The following is a 17760-nucleotide window of genomic DNA, read 5'->3' as shown; positions in this document are numbered from 1 at the left end:
AAACAAAAAAAGCGTTGCCTTGACCCAAGGCAACGGCGGATTCTACAAGGTTAGGGATGTCAATGGGGCAGGGCAGGGGCGGGGGATGCCTCCCTGCTCCCCATCCCGACCCCCAGATTTACTCTCCGTCCTCGCAGTGGGGGAATATTGCTCTCCATCTTCATTTTTCACAGGACCCCATTTTCCGCGGGAATCCCATTCCCCATCTATCTGATAGTTTTAACTAATTATTAATTTCCATATGAATAGAGATGTAAGTATCCATTCTATACAAAAATAACAAGATTTTATACAAAAAATCTAAACGACAAGATGGTGACTTCTTTCGAAATGACGCAGTGAGGGAACGCAACGGCGAGCCAGAGGATAGAGAAGTGGACAAGGTGGAAGACGCGGCAACAGAGAGGAGAATGGACATGACGACAAAGTTACGGAAAGGAACACCGCAAATAGAGAGCACGACACAGTGAGGATCATGGCACGGTGAGGTGTGACGATGCGGTGAGAAGGGAGAGCGGTGAGAGGGTGGCTGCAGAGAGGTTGGATGGAGTATGGACAACGTTAGGGATTTCTGAATTGAAGAAAAGTTATGCAAATGAGGATTAGGAGTTTTGGGTTTATATATATATATATATATATTAAGGACAATTCAGTAAATTTATGAACTTTGGGAATTAGCGAGGATGGGACGGGGATCCCGGCTCGGGTCCCCGCGCCTGCCTCGGGGAAATTTTGTCCCACATCCCCATCCACACGGAAAAAAATTTCCATAGTCGGATCCCCATTCAGGGTAGTCCCCGTAGGGATCCCCGCGTTTCGAGGAGTTTTGCCATCCCTATACAAGGTCCCCTAAAAAATGTTGCCTCAAGTCCCAAAACGTTGCTATAGATCAAAGGCAACCTTTTATAAACCTTGAGGCAACACCTTTTAAATGTTGTCTTAGCTCCAAAATGTTGTAGTCCTCTTTACAAGATCTTTAAATACATAAAAAATTTCTTTATAACAATTTTTGTAATATCCACAATTTAAATCCTAAAATCTAGTTTATAATAATCTATGATGCATTGATACTGACACGGACACGGGACACGACACGACACAGGACACGTGGACACACGAATTTTAAAATCTTATAAGACACGGGGACACAGCATATATATGGAATATAAAGTATTTTTTAGATAAATTACAATAAATTTTTGATATTTTATTGTTGTTAAAATATAAAATATTTTTTAACTGTTTTTAATGTCTTTTTTTAACTATATAAAAGTATCTAAAATATTTTTTGTTTTAATAAATAATAATATATATTATTTCTAAATTCATTTCAACGATATATGTTAAGAATAAGGCTGGACACGGGGATACGTAATGTTATTTAGGTGTGTCCAAGTGTGTCCGAAGAAAAATTTTTTATTTTTTATTAAAACACGGTTGGACACGGCAGACACTCGTATCGAACGAGTGTCGATGAGTGTCGTGTCCGAAATGTGTGCCTTTTTTAATTTTAATATGAGGGTTGCGTTGGTGTATTCCAGCGATATGGAGGTGTGGCGTGAATTACGGGAGGGTAGGGGCTGCGAAGTGAAATCGGACGGTCCGATTTGGGGGGTATGTAATCGGACGGTCCGATTACTGGCGTGGATGGTGAACAAATCGGACCGTCCGATTTGCGCACCATGGCTACGCGTCGAGCATGCAGGAACCCAGGTAGTGGACCCCTTCTCACATTGGAGTAAAACCCCACTCTTCCATCCGGTCCCCAACTTCGTTCCTCTCTCACCCTCAAACCCTTCTATCTCTTTTAATATCCATTTCCTTTCTTCCATTGAAGCTTCAGCAGCAAAAAAATTCAAAGAGGGGGACCAAGTTGAACAATGCCAAGGAGACGAAGAACAAAAGATGTAAATCGTCCAGAGCTACACATTGTTAATTATCTTGGTCAACCTAATTATGTAAGTTTATTTTATTAAATTAATTTTTTTTAAATTAAATAATAATAATTAGATTACATGCAATTTTTATAATTAGTGAATGTATGCTGTTAGTTAGTTAGTTCAAGTGTTAGAGTTGTGTAAGTATAATTAGTGAACTAAGTGACATTAATTTATTTATCCTGAACGAGGTATTATTATTATTATTATTATTATTATTATTATTATTATTATGACCGTTAGTTTAGGTTTGGTTTAGTAAGTTAAACTAGTTTAGATAGTTAGTTAATTACTGTAAGAATAATAATAGTAATGTGGTGAGTTAGTAGAATAATGTATGGTTGTTAATTTAATTTCTATATGTGGCCGTACAATAATAATAATAATAATAATAATATACAAGAAATGGGGAATCAGTTATATAAATATAAATTAGATATTATTAATAGTTATTACTATATAAACCAAATAGGATTTAGTTTAGTTTAGATATTGGAGTTAGAATTAACAAATATAATTTGACATTGCTGTCGAGTAATAATAATAATAATGAGATTTAATTTTAAATTTATTTGAGTTTAGAAATCATTCTATCTATTTACATTAAACGAATGGAAATCGTTATTAAGAAAAGGTTAGGATGTAGATATTAGAAAATATAGCTTTCAAGGAAATAATAGTAATAAATAGATGTTAATTTTAGTTTCATTTAAGGTTTATTGATTATGTTTATGTTGATTATATGATAATGAGAATGCAAGAATGTTAAATATGGTATGTTAATTAAGTATGGTTATATTTGATTAATGTGATATATGGCTATGTTTTGTAGGCTTCGCGAATGTTAATATGTGATCATTATATGCCACCGGATCCATATGATCCAATTGTGGAGGGGCATTTGCGGGAGACTGGATTTTATTACGTTTCGCAGATTGGAGTTGTCCAATGTCAATCGGCATTGGTTAATGCTCTGATCGAGAGATGGCGGCCCGAGACGCATACTTTCCATTTTCCAATTGGCGAGTGTTCCGTGACGTTGGAGGATGTGGCGGTAATTTTTGGGCTTCCGACAAATGGTCTTCCAGTTACAGGACCGAGTATGAGTAGTTATGAGGCGTTAGAGGTCGAATGCCTCCATCATTTTGGTGTTGCACCCAGGAAGACAGAATGTAGAGGAAGTTTTGTAAAGTTGACTTGGTTTCGGAGACTAAAAGAACATATAGTCTTAGATAATGATATTCAGATTCAGAGGTATGTAAAGTGTCACATAATGTTATTATTTGGGACCATTATGTTTGGGGACAAGTCTGCGGCAGGAGTGCACTGAAAATTTCTGCCATTGCTCCGTAACTTTGGCGGGATTAGAGAATTTAGTTGGGGTTCGGCATGTTTGGCGCACTTGTATAGAGCATTGTGTAGGGCTACTCGTGTCAACTGCAAGGAGATTGATGGACCGCTGACCCTTCTGCTTACCTGGGCTTGGATTCGTTTACCATTTCTCTCGCCTATACCAGGCAATCCTCGAGTCTTTCCGCTTGCTAATAGGTAAGTTCAAACATCATCTGCTTTGAATAAGTGCATCACCTTTTAATTGAGAGTTTTATCATAAGTTGTTTATGATGGGTTGTTTGATGTCAGATGGCGTAATTGGGACCGAGATGAACGGGCTTATAGATATCATTCTCTGGCGCACTATAGGAGGGTATTGGACGATCTGCAGGAAGGACAAGTATGTGATATTCAGTTGTCTTTATATTTTTCATTAGAAGTATTATTATCTGGTGTGTAATACTCTGTTATCTTCAATGTGTTCAGTTTGTTTGGGAGGCTTATGCAGTTGACCGCATTGTGGCGGGTCTGATTCCGGCTGACATCCTCCACCACTCGGTTATTTGGAGTGCAACCGTACCACTGATCTCTTTTGAATGCATTGAGTGGCATGCATCTGATAGGTTGAGGAGACAGTTTGGTTTGAGTCAGGGTGTGCCTCAGGAAGAGCGGAACCTAGGACATGCACATGGCGAGGTGTTGACTGGACCTAAGAATGAAGATTGGTCCGCTGTGCATTCATTATGGGTCATGCAATGGACGAATCGGTATAGTCACATTCTTTCTGATCCACTGGTTCCATTACATAGTCCCTTGGATATTTACATGCAATGGTATCGGGGGGCATATGGTGCCCACTTGCAACTGACAATCTCGCATTTCAAGAGAATCTAGAGGGCCATCCAGCAGATCATCAGGAGAACCAACCGCCGCCTCCATCACCGCCCCCACCACCACCCCCAGTTTCTCAGGCAGAAACACAAGAGGCACCTCAGACATATATTCCTCAGACTCAGCCCGCGGATTACTTTACTCCATCAGTTCCATTACATCAACAGTATTGGGGTGTTCCACATTTTGACTCAGGAGAACAAGCCTCATTTAGCCAGTTACTTGGATTCATGGCTCCGCAGGATCCGAGTGGTCTTGCTTCAGGTAGGATGTCGTTAGACTCGAGAGCTCGACACCACACATCCTCATCACATTCTGGTGGTCGACATTCTATTGATTCGAGTCGGAGTGAAGTTGCCATGGGAGGTATCATACAGAGCGGGAACCCACGACGTATTCCGATGAGTCTCATTCATGAGAGTAATAAGGCAGCTGCTGAGGAGGCTGATGACTACCTAGTAGATCGTCTAGATGATGAGGATGATGATGATGACGATGATGACGCTGAAGATGAGGATGAGGATGAGGAAGGTAATGCGGATGCTACAAATGATGACGATGACTCCGACGGCAACGATCCAGCGCCTAGTGCAGGTATGATTATTTGAGATATACATTTTATTAGAGCTATATTTAATTGAGAAATACATTATATTAGAGCTATATTTAATTGAGAAATACATTATATTAGAGTTTGTTCTATTTCAATAGGTACGGCCACAAGTCAAAAAGGAAAAGGATATGACCTTAGGACTGATCCTCCATGCCGGAGCGCTAATAGATATTCTCCATCTACAATTAAAAGAGTTGCAAAGAAGTGCAAAAAGTTCTGTGACAAAATGAAATGGGGCAGGAGAAAGTAGCCCTTTAAATGTGATGTACTATTTTCATTGGAGTTTATGTCATATACTATTTTCATTTTAGGGTATGTATTATTTTAATTCGCACGTACTATGTTAGTTGGATTTTATGTGATGTACTATTTTCATTTTAGGTCATGTATTATTTTAATTCGCACGTACTATTTTATTCGGAGTTTATGTCATGTACTATTTTATGTGATGTACTATTTTAGGTGATGGACTATTGTATTTGACATGTACTATGTTAAGCTGAGTTTATGTGATGTACCATTTTATGTGATGTACTATTTTATGTGATGTACTATGTTAAGCTGACTTTATGCGATCTACTATTGTATTCGACATGTATTATTGTATTCGACATATTCATACTATGGGTTCAGATAGTCATAAAACAGGTTCAGAAATTCATATAACAAGTTCATGAGCTAGGTTCAAATAACACAAGCTCATATAATAGGTTCAAATAGTCATGCAACAAGATCATACATACATAACACAAGATCATATAATAGGTGCAAACAGTCATGCAACAAAATCATAAATTAATATAGCAAGTTCATGTGGCTGGATCTGCACTTGCACCACCACGTTGACGACACCTGCTACGGCTGTGGCCCTCGGCCCCACATTGCTTGCAGCGCCTCGGCGCACGCAGCATCCGAGTGTCCATCTCGTTTAAGAAGCGGGTCATCTTTGGCCGACCTTTGGCAACACGTCTAAGAAACGGATTGCCTACAAAACGAGGTCCATTATAAACGGGCCACGTTGTCGGATTTCCTAGTGGCCTAAACCTAACTCTGTAAACTCTTCGAATTTGGTCCATCTTGTATACTTCATGAACATACACCTGCCAATCAAGTCGCTGATTTGCACAACAAGCAAATACATGTCGACACGGAATGCGATCCACTTGGAATTTGCCACAGTCACAAACTCTTCGACGTAGGTCGACTGCGTACTCCACTCCACTAGGCATCTCACGTACCTCAAATACCTCATTCTGTCTATCAAAGCAACTAACCTGGATGTTTCCCGATGCCCGCTGATTTGCATGCAATTTAGTCGTCACAACCTCAGAGAACACATGTCCAGCATTAATACGTGCCTCAGCCTCGGCCTTTTTTCGTGTGAATAACTCATTAAGCCTGTAAAACGTTGCCTTAACAAGTGCAGTGACTGGGAGATTGCGCGCACCTTTCAAAACCGAGTTGATGCACTCTACCAGATTGGTTGTCATATGACCCCATCGGTATCCACCATCAAATGCCAAGGCATACTGCTCGCGCGGTATCCTGTCTAGCCAGCTACTGTAGGCCTCACCGTGTTCGCGCAGTCGCTGATAACGTATCTCGTACTCGCGGACCGTCCTCGAATATTCTGTGTTTCACAAAAGGCATCATCATAAAATCATGCATTATAACATAATATTAGACAATAATTGATCTGTTTTATTCATATTTACCTATGTTGACGATAAGCTTCTGCAGGTATGGAGCCTTGAACTTTCTCAGGAAGTTCGACTCTATATGCCTGATACAAAACATGTGAAAAGCCCTAGGAGGAGACCAGGCTCCGTTACTCCGAACAATAGCTGAGTTGATGGATTCATGTCTGTCGGATATAAGGCCCACACCGTCACGCGTCACCACATGCTGTTGCAAGTTACTGAGAAAAAAGTGCCACGCGTCTGAAGTCTCCCCCTCCACTATCGCGAATGCAATGGGCACAATATTGTTGTTGCCGTCCTGAGAAACTGCCACTAACAGACAACCTTTATATTTTCCATACAAATGAGTTCCGTCTACCTGCACTATTGGCTTGCAATGTCGGAATGCTCTGATACAAGGGTAATAACTCCAGAAGACTCGATGTAAGACACGGATGTCAGGAACCAAGTCATCACCCTGGTACGCAGGCATTGTTTCAAAGTGAACGACCGCTGATGGCTCTTTGTGACACATGGCCTCAAACCATATGGGCAAAGCTTCATACGAAGCTTCCCACCCGCCGAAAATTGACTCCACTGCCTTCTGCTTTGCTAACCAGGCTTTCCGATAACTTATAGTGTAATTAAACTTCGACTGGATCTCCGCAATGACTGATTTTACTTTTATAGATGGGTCAACTTCTACCAACGGCTTAATGGCTTCTGCAATTGTGTCGGAACACAATTTGGAATGATCTTGAGAAATGCATGCTCGAGTACACGTGTGACTACCGTTGTACCTCCTTACCTCCCAGCAGTACTTTTGGGACATTTTACTCACCCTGATCAGCCAGTCACAACCGGAACCGTACTGTGTACATTTAGCATAGAATGTTGTTGGCTCCGACTCGTACACCCGATAATCCACGCCTCAACGGATTGTATAATCTTTCATCGCCTTAATCACTGCCTCCCTAGAACTGAATTCCATCCCCACCATAAATTCACCATCTGCTACAACAGGAAGCTTGCTACATTCACACCAAAAATTATGTACTCTAATTAATAACTATAAATTGGTCAAATAAATATAAATAAGTAATTAAATACATAAGAAATAAAAAATCAACCAAAAAACTAAACGCTAATTACCGTAGTTATCATAACCGAACCGGTCATAATTAAATCAAATTATTAAATTATAACAATAAAATTAAGCTGAACAAAAAAAATAAATAATAACACAATCAATATCAATATACCAGTGTCGGAATCGGTTTTGTTCGAACCGGACCGGTTTGGTTCAAACCGGTCCGGTTTTTACCTAACCGGTCCGGCATGGTTCGAACCGGTCCGGCTTTCTTTGAACCGGCCCGATTTGACCCGAACCTAGCCTGTTCGTCATGCTAACTGATAAATCTGTCATATTATTCTATCATACATTGTATCAAAACTGCATACCTGCATTCATATACTCAGGAAATTCCGGTGTATGCATGGCCTCCAAGTCCAGTGAGCGCATGAAAGTAGGCTCCACAAACGGATGCTGGTTTACTAGTGCATTTGCCACGTCGGCCACATCTGCCTGCATAGTGTCCTCGGCCAGATCTCCATCTCCACCCGGATCAAGGCATTCATAATTACTTTCGAACTCCTCCTCACTATCACTATTATAATTTTCCATCTCAATATTCCGGTCAGTTTCCGACTGCTCAAACTCAATATACAGCTCGATGATTGATATCTGTGAGCGAGTTTCCATGTACACTGAAAACATATCTTGCATGCTCGCTTCATCGGTTACATATTTGATTTAAAACTGAACGAACCCACCAAATACAGATACTGGGTTCCTGTACAAAATACACGATATTCTCCTACATATTTGAGAATCCATCTTCTCACAAATTACACCTTTAAATTCTTCAAATGACAATGTAAATGGAATAATAATATCCAATGGATTTTCACACACAAATTTTACACCTTCAGCTGTTTGTAATAAAATCTGCCAATGATAATAAATCTTTAACAATACTCTATCATCCATTATGATGTACTCACAGAAAATACTCTCAAACAGCAAATAGGATCTTCAAACAATAAACATGAAAGCTGCTGCCGAAACAATGAACAAGAAGAAGAAAGAACTAAAGGGGTTTCAGAAGAGAAATTTCAAAGACGTTAAAAATGGAGACTTCGGATAATGGAGAGGTATATATAAAACCATAAATCGGACGGTCCGACCGCATGCCAACAGTAAACTTTTACTACCCCCTGAAATCGGACCGTCCGATTTCATCACTTTCAAATTCAGAATTTCTAGCATACAGCAAATCGGACCATCCGATTTGCCTTAACCTAAACAAAATTATCTCAACACCATGTAATCGGACGGTCCGATTACTATGCTCGAAATTTTCCCTCACCCACAAATCGGACCGTCCGATTTGTGCACCCCCTCCTCTAACAAAGAAATCGGACGGTCCGATTACTAGCCCCTACTCAGCTAACTGACGCCGTCACATTACTGTATTATCTCTTCAAACCATCATAACATTGAATAACACACCTTACTTTCTCATATCAAAATTAATGAGCCGAAATGTGTCTGACACGCGGACACGACAACTCATCGAAGTGTCCGTGCTTCATAGATAATAATCCAAAAACAATGTCATCTATATTACTATATATGAAAAATATTCCATGTATACTAAAAATTATTAATTATCAAATCAATCATAATATATTTGTATATATTTATATATTCAAAGAAAAAAACGATTGCAAGTGGAGCAATCTTGTTAATCTCTTTCACGATTGAAAGTGAAACGGATTCTTAACTCTCTCGTGGTTTAAAAACGATTGCAAGTAGACAAATTTTTTAATTTCTTTCACTTTCAAATACGTATTGTTATATACCAGGATTAATTAGTGATTAATTTTTTTTTGTATATATGTAGCATTATTATTTATGTGTAAAGTAAAAACAAAAATTACACATACCGGAATTAAAGAGGAACAAAAATTTATTTATCTTAATTTCTACCGTTACCTAATTCAGTTAAATAGTATCATCTCTTCTACCATGTGAAACTAATAAGTAATAACAAGAACAAGAATGAGAACAAAATTATTTATTTATTTATTTTAATTTGCGAATTGAGTGGGTATCTTATATATATGACGCATTAGTGCATTACTTAAGCTCCAAAATCCAATTTAAACAGTATCGAATTTTCCACTTCCAACAGCTTTTCCCTTTCTCTCCAAATTCCAACACTTCTTCATCATCTCAAGTTCACTAATTTCCCCTTCCTTCAAGGTCAGCTTCCCTTCTCTACCCTTCAATTCGCTAGCAACACCAACCCCACTTCCTTTCCCGTCCGGCAATGAAGAAGCCTCCCGTTTCGCTTGATCTGCCGCCACCAAACCTAACGGCCACGGCCGAGGAAACTACAAGATGCAATAGTGCCAACCGTCCTCGCAAACTCGTCATCAAGTGCGGAGACAGGATGATCGGCTGCACTACTAATAAGGATGCCATCACAGCTGCAAACACTACCGGCCATGATCCTGGCACAGAGCTGCCGCTGGAACCAACTGTGAATCCGAAGAGGAGAAAGAAGAATAATGCAGAGGCAAAGGGATACCAGAGTCACACTCCATGGATACCACCTTCTCTGCCACCGACATTATTGCATGATCTCGCCGTGACGAGAGAGGAGCTCATGCATGATTTCAAGACTTCATCCGACAAAATCAGACGACAAGGAAATTTCAGCAGGGAAGATAATCACAAACTGCTTGAACCAAGACCACCATTGGTGATAGCGGCGGTTGCGGAACGCAGTCCAAATGGATTGAAGATCAATGAGAGCATAAGTGACGACACTCCAGAAACCGTTTGGAAAGGTAGAACAAGAAGCAGGAGTTGCAACAAGAAAGAGAGACTGCCATTTAGGTTCGCGCTGACGGAATCGGAGATTGAGGAAGATTTCATGAAGATGAGAATGGATGAAAACCGGTCACCGCGGAAGCAGAAAAAGCAGCCCAGAAATCTGCAGAAACAATTGGATGTAAGTTTCATTGTTCTTAGTTGCTTGTACTGCAAGAAAGTTAAAATTTTGTGCTCTAATCTAATTTCATTATTAGGGTTAGTTTAATTTTGTGTTTTAATAATATTATCTTATTCATATCTATCGTATTTCAATTTAACTTGATTTCAATAGTTCAATAATGTAAAACATTTAAATCTTATCATTTAAATTTTTGTTTTTGTACAGGATCTTGTTCCTGGTTTTCGTTTAACAGAAATTAAAGCAAATTTATACAAGGTTTCTAAATTTTAATAGACAAGCGGAGGAATAAGAATTCATCTATGAAGACTATTGTAGTATTGTATGCAAGAGTTTTAATGATATGAACAGGTTATCTTTTGTTGTTTTTCAATTAATGTTAATTATAATTGATGCATTATTTTATGGTTTATTTTTTGTTCTTGATGACAATGTCGAAAGGGATCGAATATAAACTAATGTGACATTTATTTTGTATATTTTTATAAATAAAATTGATAGACTATAATGAGTAGCTTTTAAAATATAATGTATGTGTAATTTTTCATTCAATTTTTTTTTGTAGCTTTTATATATCTTTTAAAGTATTTGGTTGATGATTAATTCATATGTCTCCACAAGAGGTGGCGATACTGGGCGGTGATAACAGAGGCAGGATAACAGCCAAAACTTCGTTGTTGATACAGGGTAATGAAAGGGTCATGGCGAGAGATTAGAACTGATCTTGGTGGGAGTGATAAAAGAGGGTTGGGAGGATGATGCCGAGAGCTTAGGCTTCTTGGATAGTTGGGAAACGGAGCAGACGCGGTTGAGGTAGTGTGTATGCATGGTTGTAGTTGTTGGTAGTGGAAGAATCCATTGGTGGAAAGAAGATATAGTCTTGAAGATGAAAAGTGATAGCAAAATAGGAACACGATATATTGTTCTTGGATATTTGTTTTCTCATATGAACAATTAAGAATTTATTTTCTTTGATGAATAATGGGGATTTGTTATTTATTTCTTTGATCTTGAATTTGTATTACTTTTGAAATTATTGGATTAAATTCATTTAATTTTAATTTGTTATTATAATAAAAATATTTTTGTTAGAAAAGCCTGTCTAGCTCAGTAGGTAGAGCGCAAGGCTCTTAACCTTGTAGTCAGAGGTTCGAGCCCCACGGTGGGCGAATTAATTTTATGCCAAGGTTGCAAATTCAAGTCTCTTTGTCTTTGATAAAAAATATATACAAAAGGAATTAATTACTTTTTTAATAAAAAAATTAAAAGAATGTATTTATTTTTTATAATTATTTTTTAAAAATATTTTAATATATATAATGATATAGTATTTTTTAAAAATAATTACTGACAAATACAATTTATGTGTTTTTTTATTTGTTTTATATTTTATTAATATGTATAAATTAATCATCATATTAAAATAAATATCATTTTTTAACGGCTAGATCGATTTTCTTGAATAATAGCCATTTGACTCAATTAAATTAGTATCTTGAATATTGAATAATGTGATTTATTATTATTATTATTATTATTATTATTATTATTATTATTATTATTATTATTATTAGTTTAGGATTCTTATATAATATGATGATGAAGATATGTAGAGGAGATAAGCTTTGTATGTGACAATGAACATGCATAATGGCAAGTTAAAAAATTGGATTCACCAAAAGTATCTATTGATTTACCCAGTAGTCTACTTTTTATTAAGTTGGAAATTTTTCTAACTTTTAGAATCCTTATCTTATATCTCACCCTATTGAATTTTACACATTCAAATCACTTTTTATTAATCTGTTAACAGTTTTCTCAATATCTAAATTATTTTGATATCTTTAATTTGAATTCAATTCTTAAATCTAATTAGACAAAATAAATCTTTTGGATAAAAGATAAACACTTTAGTATCTCTTTATAACAACCATCACCTTATGATTTCTTATTCTTTCTAAAATAAAAAATTTTACTCTTTACAAAAACAAACAAAAAAAAATTTGAACCCACAACCTTTGGATACGATGATGGAAGCAAATTAAAGAAGGACTCTCTTGACTTATCTTACATTAACTCTTACATTAATTAATATTATAATAACTGATTATTTTAAAACCATAACTTACAGAAAAAAGTATATAAATAAATATTTATTTAATTTTAAAAAATAAATCGTGCTTGATAAATAATATTAATATTATAATTTCAACTAAAGATCTTTAAATACATAAAAAATTTCTTTGTAACAATTTTTGTAATATCCCCAATCTAAATCCTAAAATCTAGTTTGCAATATTAACTAATTAATTCTCACACATAAAAAAATTAATCATCACATCAATCACTATATATGTTTGTATAGTTATACATATTGATTTATATATTTTTTAATTAAATAATAAAATACTAAAGCTATTATAATAGAATAATTAAACACACAATAGACAAATAATTAAAGTTATTTATAATAATATAATATTTTTTATAAAATATTAAATATATATTTCTATATATAGTGACTAATTAATTCGTGACATAATTTTTTTTCATATACCTAACATTATTTTTTAACTATAAAATAAAATATATTTAACATCATATTTATTATAGATAGAAGTAGTGGAAACGTCAATGAATTATAGTTTAAATGACATAGTCTCTCCATACTCATTTAAAAATTTGAGAGTTCGAGTCTCTTATTATTATTATTATTATTATTATTATTATTATTATTATTATATATTTTCTTGGCCTATTAATAAAAGGAATCATAACTGAAAAACAAAAAACAAAAATTACGCATACCGAAATTAAAGAGGAACAAAATCTTAGATTTTTATTATAAATCAAAATATAATTTTAATTCAATTCAATTAAAATTTTATTTATCTTAATTTCTATCATTACCACTCTCTTTTTTGGTGACTCTATCGTTACCTATTTAATTTTTTTTTTTTTGTTGACTTTACCTCTTTCAGTTAAATAGTAACATTTCTTTTACCATGTGAAACTAAAAATAAGTAATAAGAAGACAAGAATGAGAAGAAAATAATTTATTTATTTATTTTAATTTGTGAATTGGGTGGGTGTCGTGTGGATAGGTGGCAGGTATGACGCATCACTTAAGCTTCAAAGAGTATCTAATTTTCCACTTCCAACAGCGTTCTCTTTCTCTCTTTCTCTCTTCCCTTTCTCTCCCAATTCACACTTCAATTTCCTCTTCCTCCAAGGTCAGTTTCCATTCTCCACCCTTCAATTCTTTTAATTTCTATGCTTTTCAAACTTACCTCAACAAAACCCTCCCAATTTGAAAGTTTTCCAGTTTTTCGTGTTTGTTGCTATTTGGATCGGATTGGTAATTAGGAAACCAATAAATCATTACTTGAAATTGTACTACTTGTTTAGCTTGCTGTGAAGCTCTATGTTCTAGTGTTCTTAGGGATTGGATATGAATATTTAATTTTTGTAAGATTAAGAATTGACTCGTTGACACTTAGCAAAGTCTGTTTTCAAATGGAGGATTGAGGATTAAAGATTTAAGTCCCAAACAAGGCAATTAGTTAGAGGATTCTCTTAATTGTTATAGTGATTTAGGGCTTAAATTAAATCATACAGGAGTAGGACCAAGCATGAGAATTAGACAGCATAATTCTGAATCAAAATGAAATTTTATAAATTTTGGAACTTTATTCATGTTGATTGTACTTGCACAAACTATTAGGTTCTTGCAATTTTTCTTCTTTCTCATTAGCATAAACTATTTGCATAGACAATTAGTATTAGGCTCTGGCAATTATATTTCTTTTTCTGTTTCATTGGCTCTGTTTACTCTTCGTACTATGTTACTAAAATGCTCTTGAATTTTGTTGACACTTTTGTTTTACTTCTAGATTTGGACACGGTTTTGCATGTAAATCAGGAAAAAGATGACTTCCACCCATGACGTTACAGGTATCTACAGCTAAAAGTTCCTCAAAAGCATTTTTTGTTGGTTTTTATACTTTGCTATTTTCCAGACGCATATCTGTTTCTTAATTGGGGAACTGATAGATATGGCTATATTAATATACTGGGAAATCTTTATCATATAAATAAGATGTATAATAATTAGTATTGAATGCTAATGATAATTTTGGTTTAAGATAGAACAGTCCAAAAGTTATCTCTTTGAACTTAAGACCGCGTTTGTGTTACAAATTTGTAAGAAAAGGAGAATCTTTTTCTTTTCGTTGTTGAGAAAATATAATGATGCTTATTCTCTATGTTCGTATACTCCTTATTTGCAATTTGCAAATTCTGATTTCTGAGATAGTTTCTTAGTTTTATAGATTTTAAATGTCAAAATTCTTACTGAACGATTTGTTGTAATACTTTATCTCAAAGCTCACAGCTTTTCCAAAATAGACAAAAACTATCACCTTTTTCTCACTCGTTTCTTTTCATATTAACTATATATACGTAAACAGAAATATCTGTTTCTTTTAAACTTACAAATTGAACATAAATCTGGAGCTTTCTTAAACGCGAGCACGCACAGAAAAGGAAAAGTAACAATTTGACAAATTGTTGTCCAGATAATGAAGCTGGTGAGAAAGAGCAGTCAGAATCACAGATGCAATCTTTATCTGCAAATGGAATTTCTGATCCAGGTGCTGGTATGCAGAATAATCAGTATGTAACACCTGCACCACTTGGAACTGGGTATGCTATGGTATGAACTTCACATTTGATTTGACTTCCCTTTAAATTATGCCGTAAAAAACTAAAATTTTTGTTCTATGCTTCATTATCATTAGTGCTTTGTATTGAAGCTGGCAACCTTAGGTTTAATTAATTCAAGATATCCATCAGAATTCTTTATTAGGCTATTGCCATTTGTCAGCATTTGGCGCATCTCACCCATTGCAGTTATAAGATATATGCATATATAGGAGTTATTATGTTGAAGAAAATTGATTCGAACATCTAAATATCTGTTAGTTGTAAAATTTGTTGCCCAAGTTTATTCTTAGTAATTCTTGAGTTAGCTCTTAACACTCCTTGTCTTAACTGTGAAGCTAGGAATTTCCCAGTATAACCTTAACAAACTACTGTGAAATATTATCATTATTATATGAAAAGGTTTCTTGATGGCAAAGTTTTCTCAAAAAGTGTTTAGAACGTGCTTTTCTTATAAATGCTTAATGTAGCTTGGGGTGGATTTATGATTTATGAGCTGACAAATAATAATGAAAGCATTGAAATATGAAGTTTTACTGTGTAAATTAAGTGTCCCTAGGGCTGTGTTTGGTAATTTGAGGTTGATTTCTTGAAGTAACCAGAGTTTTTCACTTTTTTGACCCTGGGAATTGAAGGTCCATGAATGATTGCCTGAGCAAGTAGTGGTACCAGTTGTTATCTTGATGTGATATCAAAGAAGTAAGAAGTGGCTGTTCAGACTTGGTCAGGCGGTTGAATTACTTTAGCTTCCCCCACCATTGTAGATTTGATCTTTTTGCTTCCTTTCTGCTAGTTTTTATCGCCTCATCTTATTTTCGATCATGAACTTTGTTTTTTCACTTGATTGATTTCTGCTGATTTATTGAAGGCGCCCCCTCCTTATCCATATCCAGATCCTTACTACAGAAGCATGTTTGCTCCGAATGATACACAGCCATATCCCCCGCAGCCATATGGTGGACATCCAATGGTAAAGTTTAATTTTTTTTTTTTTTAGTATCCCTGTTCGCGACATTATGGTTTCTTGTTACATCCTTTGTCTGAGCAATCATACTATAGAATCTTATCTCATGCCAGGCCCATATTCAGTTAATGGGAACTCAGCAAGCTGGTGTTCCTTTGCCGACTAATGCAATTGAGGAGCCTGTGTTTGTAAATGCAAAGCAGTATCACGGTATCTTAAGACGTAGGCAATCCCGTGCTAAAGCTGAATCCGAAAATAAGGCTATCAGGAATCGCAAGGTATATCATTATCCATGTCTGGTCTCATGATTCTTTCAACTGATGCCAAATACTGTTTTAAGTAAAAAAAATATCGAACGTCTAGCATGGGAGAAGGGAGAAGGTTCCTGAAGTTGTGTTGTGAACTGCTAGCTTCTTGATTGTAGATTGATTGCTATCCATAGTCCATAGATTTATTTTACTCGAACACTTCTATGGATGTATTTATTGATCCTTCAACAAATCTTTCAGCCATACCTGCATGAATCTCGACATCAGCATGCACTTCGACGAGCAAGAGGATGTGGAGGTCGATTTCTGAACTCGAAGAAAGATGAGAATCAACAGGATGAGCTGTCACCTGCTGACAAATCACACTCAAACGACAATCACAATCCTGACAAAAACAATCTTGCACCATCAGATAGAGCATCCTAACACTACAGGAGCATTGACAGTGTGGACAACAACCGGCCAGTGTCTATATCGCGAGACCAGTCTCTGGGGAACAGCAGAGTCAGATATCTAGCTGTCGCTTCGACACTGCAAATGCAAACCCCCATATGTATAATTATAGGTATAGGCTGTGTAGTAATAGTAGTTAGGGAGGTTGAAAGAGGAAGGAGGTAATTAATGTAAATTGAAGTGATTATTGTGGTCCCTTTTACCGGTATATTTAGTTTGGGGTAAAAATGGAATAAAACTTTTTATGGATGAGTTCAGTGTGTACTTTTTAGTCTTTTACATGTCAAACTGATTCGTGGAAAATTTCACTCCATTTTTAATCCTAGCCAGACATACCGTTATAGGTGAGATTTTTTAGTAAGAGTACATTTTCTTTGTACTATTTGGAATCTTAGGAAGATTGGAGATTAAGCAAAGTCATCATAGTTTGTTTGGATCATGTTTATTTAGATTGTGAGAAATGGTAGATCAGTTGTTGTACCTGTCTTTTGGTTCATGGTCGTTAAAGAGGTTGATAAATTGAAACTAATTTCTAGTTGCAAGTTGATATTATTGGATTGGACAGATTAAAAGTTGAAACTACCAACATGCAGATTTTCTTATGCACATATAACCCTATTTGACACAGTTTGAGACATTTTGACAAGAAAAAGAGGGTTTGTTTTCTGAATTGCAAATGTAATGCAACATCACTACAAACTTTTGTGGGCCTAATCCAGAGACATAGGTAAGACTTAAGAGTCTAAAATAGCCTATTAAACAATAAATTGGACTAGTTTTGGAATTTAGCCCAACAACTATGAAAAAAAAGAAAGGCC

General features: G+C 35.8%; 2 protein-coding genes across 3 annotated transcripts; one reads left to right on the top strand and one right to left on the bottom strand.

Moving 5' to 3' along the window:
* Positions 1-5582: 5582 nt before the first annotated feature.
* Positions 5583-7284, bottom strand: LOC112794612 (uncharacterized). The gene is made up of 2 exons (XM_025836601.1): positions 6489-7284; positions 5583-6403 (listed from the first exon to the last, which is right to left on the bottom strand). The coding sequence occupies exons 1-2, from the start codon at positions 7282-7284 to the stop codon at positions 5583-5585; spliced, it is 1617 nt and encodes a 538-aa protein (XP_025692386.1).
* Positions 7285-13616: 6332 nt separating this feature from the next.
* Positions 13617-17194, top strand: LOC112796164 (nuclear transcription factor Y subunit A-7). 2 transcript variants are annotated; one of them, XM_025838495.3, is made up of 6 exons: positions 13617-13767; positions 14428-14488; positions 15112-15248; positions 16125-16226; positions 16334-16498; positions 16730-17194. In XM_025838495.3, the coding sequence occupies exons 2-6, from the start codon at positions 14464-14466 to the stop codon at positions 16913-16915; spliced, it is 615 nt and encodes a 204-aa protein (XP_025694280.1). In that variant the 5' UTR covers positions 13617-13767; positions 14428-14463; the 3' UTR covers positions 16916-17194. The 2 variants fall into 2 exon arrangements, with proteins under 2 accessions (XP_025694280.1, XP_025694279.1); XM_025838494.3 differs by having other exon boundaries at positions 16316-16498.
* Positions 17195-17760: the final 566 nt, after the last annotated feature.

The sequence above is a fragment of the Arachis hypogaea genome, chromosome 4 (genome assembly GCF_003086295.3).
Source record: "Arachis hypogaea cultivar Tifrunner chromosome 4, arahy.Tifrunner.gnm2.J5K5, whole genome shotgun sequence".
NCBI classification, from domain to species: Eukaryota; Viridiplantae; Streptophyta; class Magnoliopsida; order Fabales; family Fabaceae; genus Arachis; species Arachis hypogaea.
This window is presented reverse-complemented; position numbering and strand designations above follow the sequence as displayed.